Source organism: Typopeltis vanoorti, chromosome 4 (assembly GCF_054136105.1).
Source record: "Typopeltis vanoorti isolate ZY-2024b chromosome 4, IOZ_Tvanoo_1.0, whole genome shotgun sequence".
Lineage (NCBI taxonomy): Eukaryota > Metazoa > Arthropoda > Arachnida > Uropygi > Thelyphonidae > Typopeltis > Typopeltis vanoorti.
In genome coordinates this window covers 19,225,552-19,245,279 of record NC_143552.1, presented here as the reverse complement: position 1 = coordinate 19,245,279, position 19,728 = coordinate 19,225,552, and the positions used below count along the sequence as shown (strand labels likewise).

General features: G+C 33.0%; 1 protein-coding gene across 1 annotated transcript in view; it reads left to right on the top strand.

Annotated features, from left to right (window-relative positions):
• LOC150107146 (cytochrome P450 3A24-like) overlaps positions 1 to 19,367 on the top strand; it is a 61,082-nt gene extending 41,715 nt beyond the window's left edge. Inside the window, exons 8-14 of the mRNA XM_090391028.1 lie at positions 5,447 to 5,585; positions 6,879 to 6,960; positions 10,420 to 10,528; positions 12,916 to 13,004; positions 14,741 to 14,881; positions 15,124 to 15,289; positions 19,074 to 19,367. Coding sequence (XP_090247154.1) covers positions 5,447 to 5,585; positions 6,879 to 6,960; positions 10,420 to 10,528; positions 12,916 to 13,004; positions 14,741 to 14,881; positions 15,124 to 15,289; positions 19,074 to 19,163 — 816 coding nt within the window. The 3' untranslated portion in view covers positions 19,164 to 19,367. The remainder of the gene's footprint in view (positions 1 to 5,446; positions 5,586 to 6,878; positions 6,961 to 10,419; positions 10,529 to 12,915; positions 13,005 to 14,740; positions 14,882 to 15,123; positions 15,290 to 19,073) is intronic.
• The last annotated feature ends 361 nt before the right edge of the window (positions 19,368 to 19,728 follow it).

Genomic DNA, 19,728 nt, shown 5'->3' with positions numbered 1-19,728 from the left:
CATTTCACCACCGAACTGGCAGCTATCGTTCCTTTGCTTTTTTTAGGTCTCTTAAAACAGCAGAAGCTGTAACCAGCATCCCTGTAAACATACAGAATCTGATTCTATTGTTCCTCGTTCATTCCATTTGGAATATCCTTCCTCATCAAATGTTACTCATCAACTAAAAACTCCAATTCTGAGAACGTTGTGTAGTAGATTTATTTTTCGAACCCTCCCCTATACCTCATACACAGCAGCTATATGTGCTGTGCTATCACTCTCACACACACACACACACACACACACACACACACACACACACACACACACACACACACACACACACACACACACACACACACACACACACAGAGAGAGAGAGAGAGAGAGAAGCTACTTTTATTTCATGTAGATGTGTTGTTACTTCGTTTATTTAACAGGTGGAAGGAAGAGAAAAATTTCTTATAAAAAAACTGACATAAAGCAATAAGTCACTAGTAAAATTATAAATACAAGAAAAAAAAATAGAGATTAAAAGATAGTAATGGGAACCTTTCCTTACACGGTGATCAGCATTCATTTTAGAAATTATGGACTTTACAATCGTGTTATAAATAACTATTTTAATTTCCCGACGTTTCGACCTTCATATGGAGGTCATTGTCTGGAGTATATACAAATATACAAGGACAAGCTGAGTTACATTTCACACAGTATACTAAAGAGACAATGATTTGATCAATGATTATTCTGCTGGCATGACCTCTAGTGAGAATATTATATATATATGTATATATAAACCACCGCCCAACACAAAAACTGGGTGTCATTAATACTCTAAAACCGGACTTTGTAGATTTGCTCCAATGAACAAGCGCTTAAAGACGCATTTAAAGTTATCAGCAATACTTTCCTAAATAATGGTTGCAGCCAAAACACTGTCAACAAAATTCTCTACAAGACCTCACTAAGAAACAGAGACAAACCAGACTACAATAAAACTATAACAATTCCTTACATGAAAGGGACATCTGAAAAAAATAAACAAAAGACTACAGAAATACCTCAAAGCCACCTTTAAACCTCCTACAAAATTAAAAAGCTTACTCAAATCATCCAAAGACCCACTCCCTCCACTGGCCCACCCTGGAGTATACTATATTTATTGCGTCTGTAATCTACAATATATAGGGGAAACAGGACGCACGATTCCTATCAGACAAAAGGAGCATAAACGATCATTGAATATAATAACTATGGTGAAGTTGGTCTTTCTGATCATGCCCTGAACACTTTACATAGAATTGACTGGAAATGCACGAGTTGCTTACATTACACCAAAACAGGGTATGAACTTAAATTTAAGGAAGCCTGTGAGTTTCTTATCAACCAGCCTAATCTTAACAATATTGATGGTCTAAAAATCCCAAGCATATGGAAGGCACATATTTTACCCACAGAACCTTTCTCCTATAAAAGTTAACTATAAACAGGACTGTAGATAATCTAGGATCTTAAATCTAAAATAACAATTGTCATGTTAAATTAGGACATCATTGTTATAAGAAAACTATCTATATGAAAAAAGTTTTTCTGATGTTATCTTAAATAGAAAATAGCTTTGATGTAGTTTCTAAATAATTAATTTTTAATTCAATTTTTTTTATTATATATATATGTATATATATATATATTTTTTTTTTCACTAGAGATCATGCCAGTAGAATAACCGTTGATCAAATCATTGTCTCTTTAGCATACTGTGTGAAATGTAATTCAGCTTGTACTTGTATATTTGTATATACTCCAGATGATGACCTTCATATGAAGGTCGAAACGTCGTGAAATTAAAATAGTTATTTATAACACGGTTATAAAGTCCATAATTTCTAAAATGAATAGTAAGGGGAAACACTTTAATACAGATATAACAAATGATCTTTGATCCCTATACCATATCCCTATTAAAATGTCCTACAAATAATCATAATAATAATCAATTGAATTTGAAGTTTATTATAAATTGCTATGGTATTATTTTAAAGCTGTAATTTAAAAGTTTCTTTTTTCTTTTTTTTTTTGTATACTGCGATGAAGCAATTTTGAAATGACTTTTTTATCTTTGACTAATGAAATGTTGCGTAGATAAAAAAAGAAATTTATTTAAATCATATATTTATTTTGTTTGCAGCTGAATTTTTGAAATATTGACCCGGTTTGTATCGAGACAAACGTTATTAAATACAGGCAACCCCCGTATAACACGGCATTCCAACAACACAGTTTCGCTCTAACACGGTTCGAGAATTTGGGAAAATCCCCGTACAACACGGGACATGATGAGATCTTTTAAGGGCAAGCACCATCTCATTCGATATTTTTCATTCGAGGTTGTATGTCGTGTCCGATTTGCGTGCAGAATTTTAGAATTTATTAGAATTTTAAATTCATTTTGTTCGTGGAGTATTAAACATATTTTAACACTTCCACGGTTTTCTTCTTTGTACTATTCTTTATATATATTATTTGTATATTCGTATGTATTATTGAACCTTTTTTAAAGAAGTGTTAAATATTTCTTTTTTGTGAATTAATTTGTAGCCCTGAACAATGTCTACGGGAAGTAAAAAAGTACCTCTTAAAAGACATTTTATCTCTCTAGAATTAAAAATACTGATTTTTACATGAAAACAATGAAAAAGCTCTTAGTATTTGGATTGATACTGCTCAAAAAAAAAAAAAAAAAAAAAAGATCCCACTGGATACTAATGTTAATAAACATAAAGCTTTAAAAATTTACAACTACTTAAAAGAAAATGGAGAATCTGCTATTAACCCCGACTTTGTTGCTAGCAAAGGTTGGTTCAGCCGTTTTAGAAAACGCTTTTTATTACAAAACATAAAAATACAAGGGGAAAGCACATCAGCTGATAATGAAGCTGCCAAAACTTATCCAAAGGAATTGCAAAAATTATTGAACAGAGTGGATATACAACACATCAGGTTTTTAATGCCGACGAGATGAGCCATTGGTGGGAAAAAATGCCCAAGAGAACATTTATTTCAAAATATGAAAAAAGCTGCACCAGGTTTTAAAGCATCAAAAGACTGTAACATTACTTATGTGCAGTAACGTTTCAGGCGATCACATGGTAAAACCCATGCTAGTTTATAAATCCCTCAATCCTCGTGCAATGAAAAACCTAAATAAGAGTGCTTTACTGGTATATTGGACGGCAAATAAGAAAGCTCGGGTAACTACTGATTTATTTAAAAAATGGTTTCTAAACTGTTTTGTACCAATTGTGGAAAACTATTTAAAGCAGAAAAACCTAGATTTTAAAGTTCTACTGATATTGGATAATGCACCCAGCTATCCGAAAGATATAAATCACCCAAATGTCAAAATAATTTTGTTACCACCAAATACAAGCTCATTACTTCAACCGTTAGATCAGGGAATTATAGCAACATTTAAAACTAATTACATAAGGAAATCGTTGCAATGGGTTTTGCTTAAAGTCGATGACGAATCTATCGAAGTCATGTAGGCATGGAAAACTTTTACAATTTTGGACTGTATTAATCTCATAACTATATCAATCAAAGACGTAAAACCGACAACGTTAAATGCCTGTTGGAAAAATATATGGCCAGAGTCAGTTCAAAGCGAAAATCTAATCGAGCCAGCAGAAAACAGAATGGATGCAATAATAGAACTTGCTAAGTCTCTAGGAGGGGAAGGTTTTGACGATATGAATGTCGAAGATATTCAAGAATTACTGGTGGAAGAAGAGACCAATGAATCAAATCTGGTGGAAATGGCATCTGGGATAAACCAGATTAATTCAGAGGACGATAGCACAGATGGAACGATGAAGTTAAACATTTTACCCTAAAAAGCATCAAGAAAGGCCTAGACTTAGCCGAACAATTGGAGTTATATTTTCTAAATGAAGATCCTTCCACTGAAAGAAGCATACGATTTAAAAGAGAAGTTCACAAGTGCTTAGCTCCATACAAAAGTATATTAAGATCTCTCAGCTAAAATCAAACAATCGAAAATAACAGATTTTTTGCAAAAAGTAGAACATAGAACTCAAGATGCTGCTGAAGAAAGCTCAGAAGATGAGGATATTTTGCCAGAAAGAAAACGCTCTCGTTTCATGGTGCTTAGTAGTGATGAGGAAAAAAACATTACGTAATTATGTAAACATTATGTAATAATATTTAAATATAATACTTTTGATCAATTATTATTTTAATAAGCATGTATTTCTCTTAGTTATAAAAAGAAAATAGTATAGTTTTTTAACTTTTGGAACCTAACCCTATTTTTGTACTAGTTCTTTGTTTCACATAACACGGCATTTTTAGTCCTTATAAGGACTGGTTTAAAGGGGCGAAGCAAGAATGCTTTTCATCTTCCCCGTTATCTGTAGAGGACAGTGTATGGATAAGGTGTTATTGAGCTATTAAAGCTCTGATCATGGCAGGAGGGTAACAGCAATAGCCGAGCCTCAGTTAGAACTTCATTGGCTACAGCATTGCCATCCATTACCCTCCAAGGGTATTGAATTCTATGTAGTTTGTGTCTGCTTCCAGTTAATAAACCGGATAGATTCTATTCAGTTCCAGTTTCATGTTTTTATCTCAAGTATTATTTCGGCACTTGCGTAGTTAAGTTATACCGATTTTACGTTATGTTGAGATACTTTGAATGAGATTTGATTTTGTAGTTTCTTTTCAGATATTGTTTTTCTTCTTTTTTATTTTAAAGTTAAGAGTTGAACCACTTGAAATGAAAACAGTAATTTACAGACGGTACAAATAACAATACTACGTGCATAAAAAAAAAAGTAAAGCTCCTTAAACATCCCGGTTTTTATTTTATATTTTTTTTTTACTGTGGCAACTTTTTTTTTTTAATGACCACATATTTAAATGTGTATGCATTACATCTGAAATAAGTATAAATTATCACTTAATCCTAAGGACTTTGTGAAACTTTATAAGTAAATTAAACAACTAAACAAACTGGCTGGAAGACACTGATTAGCAGACATAAATACACTGGCCTCAATCATATTTTCTTCGGTAATTCGATCCAACTAAATGATATGAAGAACGACATGGTGATACCTTTACATTTAGATGAAATGTTACATTTGAGATGAGGCGCACAAGAAATGTCATATTCAGAGTTTCTCATGTCTAAATTAAGATTATCCTAATAAGAATAACAACGCGATTTTTTAAAAGCAAAAATATCAACTTTTGTCATTTGCAGCATTGGTTAAACGTTTGCTATTTGTATTCTTAAATAATTAAAGTTCTTAATTACTTTTTTTACTTGAACTATGGAATGTTTTTATTAAATTCTTGGATTAATTAAATAAAATAAAATATTTGTTGAATTAATTTAATTAAATTCTTTAATTGACTAGAGCATATTAAATTGTAGAGTAGCGGTCGAATAGATTTACTACAGTTGATGATCGATGCAAAGATGTCGGATAAAGACTTGCAAAATATAAAAGGCGAACAGTTGACTGCAGGTGAAGAATCTGAACGGTTAGAGAAGAAACAAGTCTTAGCAAATGGTAAAATAGAATCAAATCTTATGCGTTGCATAATTTTAGAAAGCTTATTTTGGGGATAAAATTTTCTTACTAGGATTTTGTGATGATACTTCTATGATATAAAAACAAGATTAAAATATACTTCATTTTTACATCTCCATTTCACACACACACACACACACACACACACACACACACACACGCACGCAACAACAACAAAAGCTGTCTAAATGGAGACAGTGGAGAAAGTCGTTCTCCACTGAGATTGTCTCACGTAACTTAGGCTCAAAGTACCAAAAAGAATTTATTCAATATACAAGCTGGATAAAAAAAAAATAATTGAGAACGCAGTTGAACAGAAGCAAAGTTATCTCCTTTGGCTCAAGAGTAGATATATAAGTGGCAAGATTGAAGAGATAATTCCGCTGAGGTTTTCATAAAATATTAATTACCTTATTCTCCCCCCCCCTCTCAATTTTGTTGCTTCTTTTGTCATTCTGTTTAACTTTTAGCACCTCCCATGAGAAAAAATCGCAGACGCTGAAGTGATGAGCCTTAACCTTTACCTCCTGGCTCTTAGAGGACTTCTCCTTTAAACATCATATCCTGTTGTTCAGCCATCATCCATTTTCATATCAATCTCAGCTGAAATCTTTCTGATGAACATTTACTTGAAAAATGTTTTTGAGGTTGTAATTTACAGATATTAGGTGACTAATTTTCTGTGCATAAGTTGTTGCTGTCGATTTTTATTCTGGTCGTTTAAGAATATTCCTCTCATCACTAAGCTTTGAACTAAGATATTTTCAACCGACGAGAGAGTGTCTCTCACCTCCTGTCCCTTAGATGATGAATTGAGTTGTGAATCGAAGAGTGTTCCATGTACAAGTGCAGGATGTGGGTTATTGGAAGATCACAGAAGTTTTTTTTTATTACAAATAAGTAACTTAATTTCGTTTTATTGCAAAACATCTCATGATCATTACCTTCTGAATGGTGTATGTTCCTTTCTAAACGTATTCGATTCATTTTATTCTCCACTGAATTGGTCAACAAACGGATTCCTTTTTCTATTAGAATTAACTAAAACTCAAAGAAAGTTTTTTGTTTCTTAGTCTTTTGTATTAAAACATTGTTCACCATAATTCAATACTTGAACTTTCCCCGCTCCAGTACAGTAGATGAAAGGTTTCGTGTGACACACTGTTGTATTCCTCCCACCACAAACGACATCCTTAATGCATCACTGAAGTGCTGGTTTTGTTATTTATTTATTTATTTTATATAATTTCTTTCCCTTTCTCTCCTATTTAGAAACAACAGTAAAGAATATGGCTGATCATTTTATGACGGACGAAGAAATAACTGCAAATGCACTTCTGGTGCTTTTAGCTGGGTAAGTATGTGTGATTATTTAGCTTTAAAAGTTTCAGTTAATTCAGATTGAAATAATCTTTCGAAAATTTGTCACATGTTAAAGTAAATCTACAGCTCAGTATGCTGGGATTAATCCCAGGATTAATCATCGCACAAACTACATTTAGCCATCAAGGCATCCCAAGAGTGTGGAGAATGTGTTCATACTCTTTCTCTTTGACTGTTTAGTCTTTAAGTAAATAACTATGAAATTGAACCAAAAAAAAAAAAAAAGAAAGAAAGAAAGCAACACATTTCGATATGTTTCGTTTTTTCGAGTAATAATATTAATGTTTTTCTTTTTAATTTAAAAATATTTCACTTAAGCCACTGAACACTTTTACGTTATCATAAAGTAAGTTTCAATTCGGTTTTAAATAATTTTTGTCGTCTTTGTGCGAACCATCGCCTATTTCAGTGGTGTTCAACCTTTTTTACTACGCGAGCTACTTTTCTATAAAAGATTATTCGGCGATCTACTCTCTTATATAGATCACGTCCCCCCAACCTGATATCTGATTACGCACAAATAAACAACTAAAAACTTTATTTGTGTATTTAAAAATTTATTCATCACTTTTAATTATTTTAATACAAAAAAAAAAAAATTGGAATAAAATATTTATTTCTCTAATTTGGAAAACCAAAGTTAGAAAAAACAACAGATCTCACAAGTTACAGGAAATGCTGGTTGATTAAAAAAAAAAAAGTTAATGTGAAATTTCGCATTGTTTGGATCTCTCGCAATATTTTCATAGTCAAGTTGATATGAAGAAGTGGTCAATCGCAGACAATCATCCAAATGATCATTTGTAATTTGGTTTCGTAATTGATTTTTTATGACGTTCATATTTGAAAAAGCGGATTCTGACAAGTATGTCGATCCGAAACACGACAGAATTTTTAGCGCAATATCAGTTAATATTGGGAATTTTTCATGTGCATACTTCCAAATTACTTCATTGTTTATTGATTTTAAATGTAAACTATTCTGAATGTTTATCAAACAGCCCACTAATTTTATTTGAAATTTCTGTGATGTTCAAGTTTTCTTGAAAGGGATTATTGATAAAAGATACAATATTTCAGTTTTATTAAAATCGTTAAATCTTGAATTTATTTCTTCTTCAACTAATTCTATTTCACGAATAAATTCTTTTAAATCATAGCGAAGCATTTCTTGATTTTGTTCAAAAATTTTTAATAAATATGGGAGATGTCTAAATTCGCGGTCATTTATATTTTTCTTTAATAAAAGTAAGTATTGTTGGAATGATTTTATTGAGCTTAACATGTCAATTAAATTTTTATCTCTACCTTGTAACTCTAAATTTAAATTACTTAATTTCGTACAGAAATCTACTAAAAATGATAAGTGTAACAACCATATTTCATCACTCAATTGTGGATAAATATCTCCTTTTTCATCAAGAAAAATTTTCATATCGTTAATTAATATAAGAAATCTTTCTAAAAATTGACTTCTGCTGAGCCAGCCAACATTATTGTACAACAGAAGTTCCCTATCATCATCTGCCTGTAATTTAAATAACCGTTGTTGCAGGGCTTTTCCTCGAACAGAATTTACAATTTTAAATGTAATATCCAAAACATCTTTTGTGTTTAATCTTTTATTACACGGTACTTGTTGGTGAATAATATAGTGGTACGTTAAAAAATCCGGATATTTGTCATCGTTTTTACATAATGAAACGAAGCCTGATTTATTACCTATCATTGCAGGAGCACCATCAGTAGTAATAGGCACAAGTTTAAAAAGCGGAAGTTTGTGTTGTTTCACAAATTCATCAAATGCCGAAAAAATGTCTTCTCCCCTAGTCCTTCCCAATAATGGTATAATTTTCAAAAGTTCTTCTTTACTTGAATAATCTTGAAATACCATGCGAATAAATACCATTAACTGAGCAATATCAGTGACGTCGTTTGTTCATCAAATTGTAATGAAAACGCAATACACTGGTGAATGTCTGACATTAAGCTGACCTGGAAACTTTTCTCCTGCAATTGGAACTCTTCCTTTCGGCAATTTGAAACCTTGTCTGCGGTCTAGAAGTAGTCTCTCTCTAGCGACGTCTCGAACCGAGAAGCTCCTTTCTGGAAGCGGGAAACTCATCTATCAAGCAACGTCGATCCGGCCAGTCCCTCTGTCGGCGACTCTGGACCGGGCGACCTCCACTCTGACAATTCTGGTACCGGGACCCCCTTCTGCTTGCTTCAATCCCTTTTTATTAGGCCTCCTCTGAAACCTCGCATGAAGTTTGGCAACCCCCCAAAGAATCGGTATGAGTCTTTCATCTTAAGTTTCAAGTTGGGCACGCCTTTTGTTCTCCTCCGCTCTCTTTTGATTATAAGTTTCCGGCCATCGGAAAGTTGTTGGAACTCTTTCTGAATGACTTCGGAGATGTTTACACTTAGAGCCTGCAAGCTTTTCTCATACAAGTTTCAATAACAATCTTTCTAATGCCGCCATGTACAGCTTCGGTGACAAAAACATTGCCTTTGTTTTTAGCACTCTAACATATTCTTATTAAAACAGTATATACAGTTAGCTTCAAAAGAGTTATTTACAAAAACATCTAATACAAACTATACCGAGACAAACAAAGTTTGTTTTTTTACAATATTCACATGGTACTTAACCTAAGTAAAAAATCGATGTAATGTGCTTTGGAATATTTAATATTTAAGCTACAATCGAGTTTTTACACTTTGCTTATAATCGTATTCACTTGGCTCGCTGTTTGACTTCCACTGATCCAAATTAATTTATCCGGACTTATAAGAAAACTACTGATTTGACAATTTTAACTAAAAATAAATAAACAATAGCAATCCACTTAAAGTGAATTAAAAATAATACAAAATAATGATAAATAAAATATTATGTTTTCAGTTTTAATTACATTTGTAAGTAAGGAGGAATACACAAGAGATCGACCAAAAATCGGTCCGCGATCGACGGGTTGAACAACCCTGACCTATTTAGTGGACACCTGAAGTAACTTGAACAAGTACTAAGCCCATGTCTGATCTTTAAAGCATGGTTTTATTATCCTTAGTTAAGGGGGGGGGGAATAATTACAACCTTATTCCTGTTTATTTTATTTTTTAAACTTTCTTCCTGTTTCTGGTCTATTGCAATTAATTTATAATACTAGAAACAAGTGATGCTTTCTGCCAGTTGCTGTACACAACTCGGTGGTTCCACTATTTGCATGCACAAGTGCAAAGAAAGCGGTATGCTGCAGTAGTGCCTGAAAAGTAGTTTTAAAAAGTAGCAGACAACAAAGATTATGAAAATCGGTTAACGTCGGAATTTTTTTTATTTTCTTTTACCAAAAGTGTTATTTAACTGCACCAGATTTCTTCATAGATTTGCTATCTTATTTTTGAATTTGGGAATATTTTTATCTTTCAGGTATGAGACGACCAGCACAGCGCTTGCCTTTACTACGCACTTCCTGATAAACCATCCCGATGTTCAGGAAAAAATTCGCTCGGAAGTCATGAATGTATTAGAAAATCAGGTAATTTTTACTTTGGTGTGATGAAATATCCAGTGGTGTATTATGTTGGTGAGATTCTGCTAGTTGATCAGGTTACAGATCTGTATTTTTTGTTAGATAGGAAGATCAAGGTAAAGGTTCATATAGCAAAGATTGCAGATATATTTCAGAGAATAATTGCAGTGCTGAAACAAACACTGACATATAAGGATAAAAAAAGTCAATTTACCTCTTTACTGGGCCTAGATACGACATTACCTGTACTATGCAGAGAACTGATTTTAGAGGAGAGGTTTCAGATACAATGGACAGGATGCAGAGAAGATTGTTAAAGATAATATCCAACACTGCAGAGAGCAGATTATGATAATCAGAGAATTTGTGGACTGCAGAAACCAGCTAACAGGAGAAAGAGGATTGATATGATAGAGATCTACAAACTTCTGAACGGATAATACAAGATACCAGTAGATGCCTTTGGAGGTCTGGAGTGCAGGTAGTGTGAAGAAATTGAAGTCAGAGGCTCGTCGAAGGCAATAACATGTCTCGCACACTGGTGTGAGTGACATGTCATCGCCTTCGATGAGCCGCTGACTCACTGGAGGTCTATAATAATAATAATAATAATAAATAAGGAAAGAAATGGAAGAAAATCCCGAAGATAAAAAAAGAAGAGTTCACAAGACACAGGAACACAGGGCATCGAATATTAATGTTAAGATTAATCCTGGAGAAACTCCTACTAAAAATATAAATATTCAAGCCTGTTCTGTCTGATTTCCAAAAAAGGATTTGAGGAAGCAGATCAGAAAATGGCATGGGCTCAATTCGACTTTTACGGAGTGTATAAAAATCTAATACATCCATTACGGAATATTAATCCTAATTCAAAGAACAGTGAGAAATTGTGTAAAACTGTTGTTTTGTTTTTTTTTGACAGCAGAAAGATCATAACTTTAATATTCGGTATACCGAATATTAAGGTTATTTCTTCCTCTGTCCATCTAGCGATGGACAGAGGAAGAAAAATGAGGTGAAAATACAATACTGCATCGGACACCAGTGAACATTGGACCTATGGACACATTGAAGTGTGCTGTAGATATCTCGGTTGTAGTTGTAGATTGATATGGGCCTGGCACCTATTAACTTGTTCTTAATGCTGTCTTCAGCTGTTTAAAATAGTCGTATGTCGAAGGAAGTATGTAAAGATATTAGGAAGTTGAGTACTGACAACAAGCACTGGATCAATTCAAAACGATGCTTGCATTTGGGTTAAATTCAGGGATACGCTATGCATGTTTACATTAAATATTATTTTCTTCGTTTGCTTTACGTTCTTTTTTATAAGATAATATAAAAATAACAGAAATTAATTTGCTCAAAGAAATAACAAAGCTATCATACAAAATTAAAACAAGCTGATAATAATCAAGTAAGATAATACAAAAACTAATTAAGTAAAATAATAAAGGACAATTCAAGATAAACAAACGAAAATTACCAAAGATTAAGGCTGAGACTCGAATGCGTTTTTTTTTTTCTCGAAAGCGAATAGGTTCGAAAATTTCTTGTCTATACTCTAATTGAGTTTTAAACTTTCTTTGTCTGCCTTTGCTGAAAGATGACATATTCTTGAGCCAACTTTTCAGTGTGCATGAACAGCTACATTCCGTCTCCCACTCCCCTAAACTACTGATGTAATTCCCGAATCCAGTGGATCTCATAATCCTCTAATAAAGGTTCACAGATCTTCACTGCCTTCGCAGAGAATCCATCGAGTCGCATCATGGTTAATCTGATTTATTATTTTTGTCATTTTCAAATATGAGTCATCACCTTCAGGTAAGGATGGTGGATCACTACGCAATAAATTATATTTGTTATATCGGTAACAGATGAGAATTCCATTGATTCTTATATACCTCTATGCATGTTTGGCTTTTTTTTTTTTTTGTAATTACACAGGTTAATAAGCATCCAGTTAGGTTTATTAATTTCCTATCGTGTTTTGGGAAGTCATTACTGGCGGCTAGTTGAACGATATTTGACCTTTCTCAGTCGTTATCACAAATATATAACCTGTAAAGATGACGTGAAAAGTTTGAATAAAATAATAATAATAATAATAATAAAATTCTTATCTTAACAGCAGATGCTCTCCTTTGAAAAAATTACTCTATTCTTGGATCAGCCTTTTCTCTCATTTTCTTTGTTTTTATTAATGCAAACGTGATTTTTAAAATATTAAATTCAGTGTACATATTTATTATATTACTGGAATTTAAACTGAAACAAAAATCGCTTTACTTCTATTTTGTGTTTAAGTTTTATGGAGACGGTGAAGAGAAAAAAACAGCAATAGATAATACTTATTTTCAGTTCATTTTTATTTATTTTGATTACAGAAAGAGCTCGATTATTACGCTGTTCAGAAGATGAGATACTTGGATCAAGTTTTCACAGAAGCTATAAGAATATACCCACCTATTAACTTGTAAGTTTTTCGTTAATGATAAATTCAGATGCAATATTTGGCTTTTGTTTTCTGCTGTGCCCCCTCAACGTTATCACACAACACACATATCACCAGCGTAAGTTTAAATAATATAATGAGTCATATACCATATGAATATGTAACACATTGGAGATGTCATATAATAATTTTGAGAGGGTATGCACCTCAACGCTTTATTTGCATTCATAGAGTAGTCATACCGCTTGATTTTATTTTTAGCTGTTCGAAAGACGCACTTTAGAAAGCTGCACTTTTAGTCATTACTGATGAACATTATCAGAACTGACTATTCAATAGTAACTTTATACAATATTTAACCAGGGGATTATTTTTGCTAGACACAAAGTCAATCTAACAGTTTCACGAAGATTTAATGTTCATTACTCGCAATTGATATTTTTGTCGTTCACGAAACAGTTGTGTAAGCTTGATCCTGTGGTTTTTGAGGAAGTATTAGGCAAAAAAAATAAAGACCTTATTTAGCACATGAGGTGTTGTTTGTTGTAGAATATTTATCCTAGAGACTTTCTTGTGTTTCTTTATGCAGTTTTCTATGTTATAGTTGAAGTAAGATATTTTCCATGGTCGCAAACAGAGGCGGCGCACTGCGACACTGCAGCACCCCCAAGGAAAAAATAAAAAAATTAAATTTTGTTTCTGTTTATAAATAATAACAATGCTTACAACATTATATAAATGCAGTAAAACAGGTTAAAGGTTACAGCTTATGTTTTGACATTGATTGAATAGTTAATAATTGGAATTGTTCGATTAACGCTTTAGATTATGAAACAGATGCACTGCGATCTAACGCCGATATTCGTTTGCTCTTGTCATAGCATGTTACGTCATTCCCAACTATAACTGCTCAAACGGCAGTGTATTTTTACTATGCTTACACGCCTTATTTCTGTGAGATATGAAACGTTTATTATTAGTGCATGTGCGTGGTGAACTATTTTTTTTTAAATCTTATTTTATTTTGTTAAAATAACATATAATTATTTATTTATTATAGATACAAGGCTGAATTATGACAAATATCACTGTTGAAAATATGAAAAGAATAATATTTTTTCAATTATCGTTACACGAAACAAATGCACTGCGATCTAACGCCGATATTCGTTTGCTGTCTTTGCACATTATGTCATTAGATACACTGCCCAAGCGGCAGTGTATCTTATGCCTGCGCACGTTATTTCTGTGAGATATGAAACATTTATTATTGGCGCGTGTTCGTGGTGAATTATTTTTTCTTTGTAAATCTTATTTCATTTTGTTAAAATAACATATAATTATTTATTTATTATAGATACAAGGCTGAATTATGACGAGTGTCACTGTTGAAAATATGAAAAGAATTATATTTTTTCAATTATCGTTACACGAAACAAATGCACTGCGATCTAACGCCGATATTCGTTTGCACTTGTCATTGCTATTGATACGAACTTTTATTATTATTATTGCATAACACCTCCATGGAGTCCAAAGACCCATCGAGGGATTGGTGTTTGTTCGTAATGAGGATGAAATATTTTTAATAAAGCAATTTTTAATATATAAATTTATTTATTAATAAATTCGTTACTGATTTAGGGAAAAAAAGTTTTTTTTTTTTTTTTTGGATATGCAGTACCCCCACTTAAAATTTTCACCGGCAGCCACTGGTCACAAATAACGGAGTAATGATTTCAATATATCCTCCGCAGGTTTGTGAACAGAGAAGCAGCAGAAGATATTCAGTATGGCGACTTACGAATCAGAAAGGGAATGACGGTTCAAGTGCCCGTATATTTGATACAGCATGATCCAGAATTCTGGAACGATCCTGAAACGTTTGATCCAGACAGGTAATATATTTACAAAATAGTAAGGAATATGACCAATCGACATTTATTCCTGTTGTAAACAATTAGTTATGCCCTTGTCTTTCTTTCTTTCTTTTTTTTTTTTTTTAACACCAGTTGTTTAGTAAAGGTAAAATTTCCTCCTCCAGCTTTTCATTGAAATCATTTTGTCGATTTAAAGAATTATATATTGTAATTTTGTAATACTGAAGCAATACGTTTTTTTATTATTATTATTTTTTTAGATTCTCACCAGAACGCAAGTCAGAATTAAACCCATTGACATTTCAGTCATTTGGGTTTGGACCAAGGAATTGTCTTGGGATGAGATTCGCTCAAATGGAGGCTAAGCTGGCAATAGCAAAGGTGCTTCAAAATTATCGCTTAATTCCTTGCGAAGAAACGGAAAAGGTAAAATGATTAATCCTTTCTTTCTTGATTAAGCGGATATACTTGCTCGCTATATACAGTTTTCAATAGTAATCTAAGGAAAGAGTAATGAAATTAGGAGCTAAAGGAAATATTGAAACTCAATTTGATTCACAACAAAAATTGTACATTAGTGTCACATGTGACCTATAGGTTGAGAAAAGAGGGATCGCATCTATTGATATTCCTTTTAAACAGTTGAAGACCTTGACCTACAATGAGCACACAGTGAGCACTGGTTGAGACGTTGATGGAATGAAAGAGGAGAGAAGCTGGTTCGATTGGTTTTCAGTTGAGCTGTAAATATTGGGCTTGTATTAATATAGGATTTGGGAAAAGCAGAATAATTATTGATTCAGTGAAACTACGCCAATGAAAGTACCTACAGAAAAGGAACAGGTCAAAAACAGATCGTCTTCATTAGACCAAATGCGAGAACACTATGCCAGGATTAGGAAGTTTGAATATATCTGATGAGTTAGCAAGTGGATTGCTGAAAAGTAGTTTTTACTGAAAATAATAATCTACTCTATAATATAAAATGATAAGCCTTTTTTGGTAGAGTTTTTGTGTCATGTTTTTTGTCAAGTTATTTGAAACGTTTTGTAACTCAAGGGCTACCCTGAGTGTCGAGTCTTCAAAATTCGATTTCGTCAGAATTCAAGGAGAACCGGCCTACCAATCCGGAACTCGGAAGGGGGGGGGGGTGCGTAGGCGCCAGGGGGAATAATCCCCTTTTGATGACTCGACACTCAGAGGCTACCCTAAGTATCGAGTCTTCAAAATTTGAGTCATCAGAATTGAAGGAGAACTGGCCTACCAGTCCGGAATACGGGGGATTGGGCGCCGTAGATGACAGAGGGACGTAGCCCCCCAACTAGTAATAAATAAAGAAACAGATCTTAAGGATGGATGTGATGTGAAAGGCTGGAGGTGTGCGTCTATCTAAGAAAAGAAATCTTACCCTGGCCAGAGATTGTGTATTATCAAAAATTACACAGTCCAACACAATTTTTGCTGACTTTTATATGAGACTTGTTTTTTACTAATTTGGGTGCACTGATTTCAAATATCAAACGCATTTTTCTCTATCACGTCAGTTTTTTCCTCTATGGCATTTTCTTTTTGCTAATTTGTAAGTTTTTGATAGTTTTAAGGAGGCAGTACTATTTAGAGGATCAAACAAAATCGATTTTTTAATATTATTTTCTTAAAGTATGTACTTTTAAAAATCTGTTCCTAACTTTTTATCAAGAAATTCGAAAAATTCCCGAAGATATAGCCTATTATTCAAAGCGGTGCGCAGATCAGAATCGGAGCGCTCACCGCTCTCGCTTGTTAGTAAACGAATAAACGCGTAAGAACCTGCAACGGTACGTACTGGCGCTTTGAATGCGAGAGAGGCCGATAATTTAGATACATAACTACTTAACAATATTCATTAAAAATTACAAGAATATTTATAAAAAAATAACAATTTTACTTACACATGAGTTTCAGGGAATAAATTTTTGTTTGTAGCAATTTCTGCTGTGTGTGTTTTGTTTTGGCAATTCCTTTGAATACTCCAACAGTAGTCGGCCATCATGTGAGAATCCCATCTTCCCTGGTACCGATCTTCCGTATTTGCTAATTTGTAAGTTCTAAAACCTACAAATTAGCAAAAAGAAAATTCCATAGAAGAAAAACCTGACGTGATAGAGAAAAATTGGTTTGATATTTGAAATCAGCGCACCCAAATTAGTAAAAAAACAAGTGTCAGATCATAATCAGCAGAAAAAGTTTTTTTTTTTGTTGGCCAGTGTATCAATGGCAAGCGAAGTGAAATAAGATTTCTTTTACGCGAAAGAAGAGAGAGCTGTGTTTTATTAATACTGAGTATATGCTGTCCACATCTCGCTGAAGAATGGCATGGAGATTATTGCTTAAAAGAACTGGCTTATGGGAGATGCTGAAGCTTGGAATGTTTGAATATTTTGTGAAATAACGAATTAGGGGAAGAATAGAGTATACCTATTCTATCAGGAAAAGTATTTGTGATCAGTGAGAAAAGCGTATGTGTACAATCAAGTAAATTATCAAAAGAAGAGCCTGAAGCATGTCGCACGTCCATAAGTAATGCTGCATATGGAATTGCAAATTTCAGTATACCTTTGTTATGAGTCTGTTCGTCATGTGCTGTATTTAAAAGGTGCTACCACCTATGTGGAGGGGGGGGTGAACCTTATCCTTAATTATTAAAACCGACCACCAGGTAGCACAACAGGATACAAATGGCCAGGTACGAGTTGTCGTTTAGTCGGTTCAGTTTTACTCGCACAAGAGACGCATCGGTTGTAAAGAGGTTTTAGTTTAGAATGCGATAAAAATGAGTGGGTAAGCGATTAATAGATAAACATAAATAGCTAAACGAATGAGAAAATAAATATATTAAACAAAAAGTAAAAGTATTAAAAGTCAAAAGTTAAGTACAAATATTAAGCTCTCTCTATTTTTTTTTTTTTTTTCAACGTTGTTATCCAAATTCAATCAGCAATTAATTTTGGCACGCTCAGTCTACGTGATTCTGTTCAAACTGACATTATCGGTTGGTCCTCGATTCGTTCTCATACTGAACTGACAGCATGCGTAGATATATCTTGGCTATATTCTTCATTAAACGATTCTGCTTACTTTTACATTTGTTAACCACACTGCGAATATATTTCTCGGCACAGTGAGTACGAAAACAGAGAAAGTTTGAGATTTGCAGGAATAATGCTCGTGCTAAATTAAATATTCAAGTGTTATTAACAAAACTATCTCTGATTAAGTTATAATTTCCAGCCCACACCCCTTCTCTCTCTCTCTCGCTTTCATTTTTGCTGTTTTCGCTGTTTTTATAGAGCCAAGTAAACTGACATTTTGGGTTTAATTTAAGAAATTATCGACAGAAATATCTGCTAAACATACAAAAATGGATTTGTACCATAAAAGTGTGTTTCAAAAATACCATCAGTGTAGATATACGGAGGCATAGTCACTTTTTATTTGAAATTTTATATCTGTCAATAATATTAGTAACATAAAAATGAAAGCAATTGAAAATGTCAATTTATATATACATTATTCTAATGTATATAAAATAGCTATTTAGAAGTTGCATTTTTTACGCAGTCTAACTTTTGCACCCATGGCGCTAGGCCGCCTGAAGAAAGCCGTTCTCAGTTCGAATGTAATCGCCGACTAGAGGTACATTTTTCTCCTAGAAACTCGAGAAAAACGACTGTAAAACCCACACCATGTTAGACAAATACTGTCCCTTTTCATCGGATATCGTTAATAATAAGCGATAATCTTTGGTCAGATATCTCTGATTGCCTACTGGTGCAGTCTGAATTTTCTCCTGATATTTCCAAAAGTTAGATAAGCTAAAACAGCCTCATTTCCTACAAGGAATAAGACGCGTTAGCAGATTTATTTTTATTTAAAAAACTAGAGTCGAACTCTGGTGTTTTCCAATCGAAGTGTTCTGCTATTCCAGTGGTTCGTTTTCCACCCTCTGCAGAACATAAGTAAATGCATAATAAATACGTAAATAATTATTTACGTCGTATATATTATGTAATAATAATGATAAAGAATTATAATTATTATAGCATAATCTTGAAGAGGCCTATATTATAATATAGGCCTCTTCAAGATTATTCTATAATTACTACCTTTAATATTTTCTCCTTTAATGCAAATAGATATAACCAAGTTGGCGCTTTTTATTATTATTCAGGATAAAGTCGAGCTGCGGATCGCACCGGTCAATCTGACTCCCAAAAACGGTGTTTTCCTCAGAGTCGAAGACCTGCATCCCAACAACTGAATATATGAGAAGAATAAAGAAAGATATATAACCTACAATTAGGACAAATAATATTTTGGTGCACATTTATTAAGAATAGTGCTGTGATTTCTGTGAGTTAGATTTGCATTAAATGGCTTAGTGTCAAATATGGCAAGTCAATTTTATATATGTACAAAGCGCATTTCTTATTATGAATGTAAATAAAATTAATTTGTCAATCACTGTTTTGTTTCACCGTTACTTAAATGTTTATGGTAATTCAATGACTGTTCAGTTTTTGTACACTCAAAATAATAATTATAATACACGTTAGACAGCCGATGATATACATTTTGTTACAAAAAGTGTTAGAGCAACTCCATGATTTCTAGAATTTTGCTTGTAGCAGACCAAACGGTACATCAATAATAATAATAATATATATATATATATATATATATTATTTTTTTTCGTCGTGTATATATATATATATATATATATATATATATATATATATATATATATATATATATATAAAATTAATTTAACTGACTAGAACCTGAGAAAGTATAACAAAAACTTTTAATAAATCACGACTAGTTTC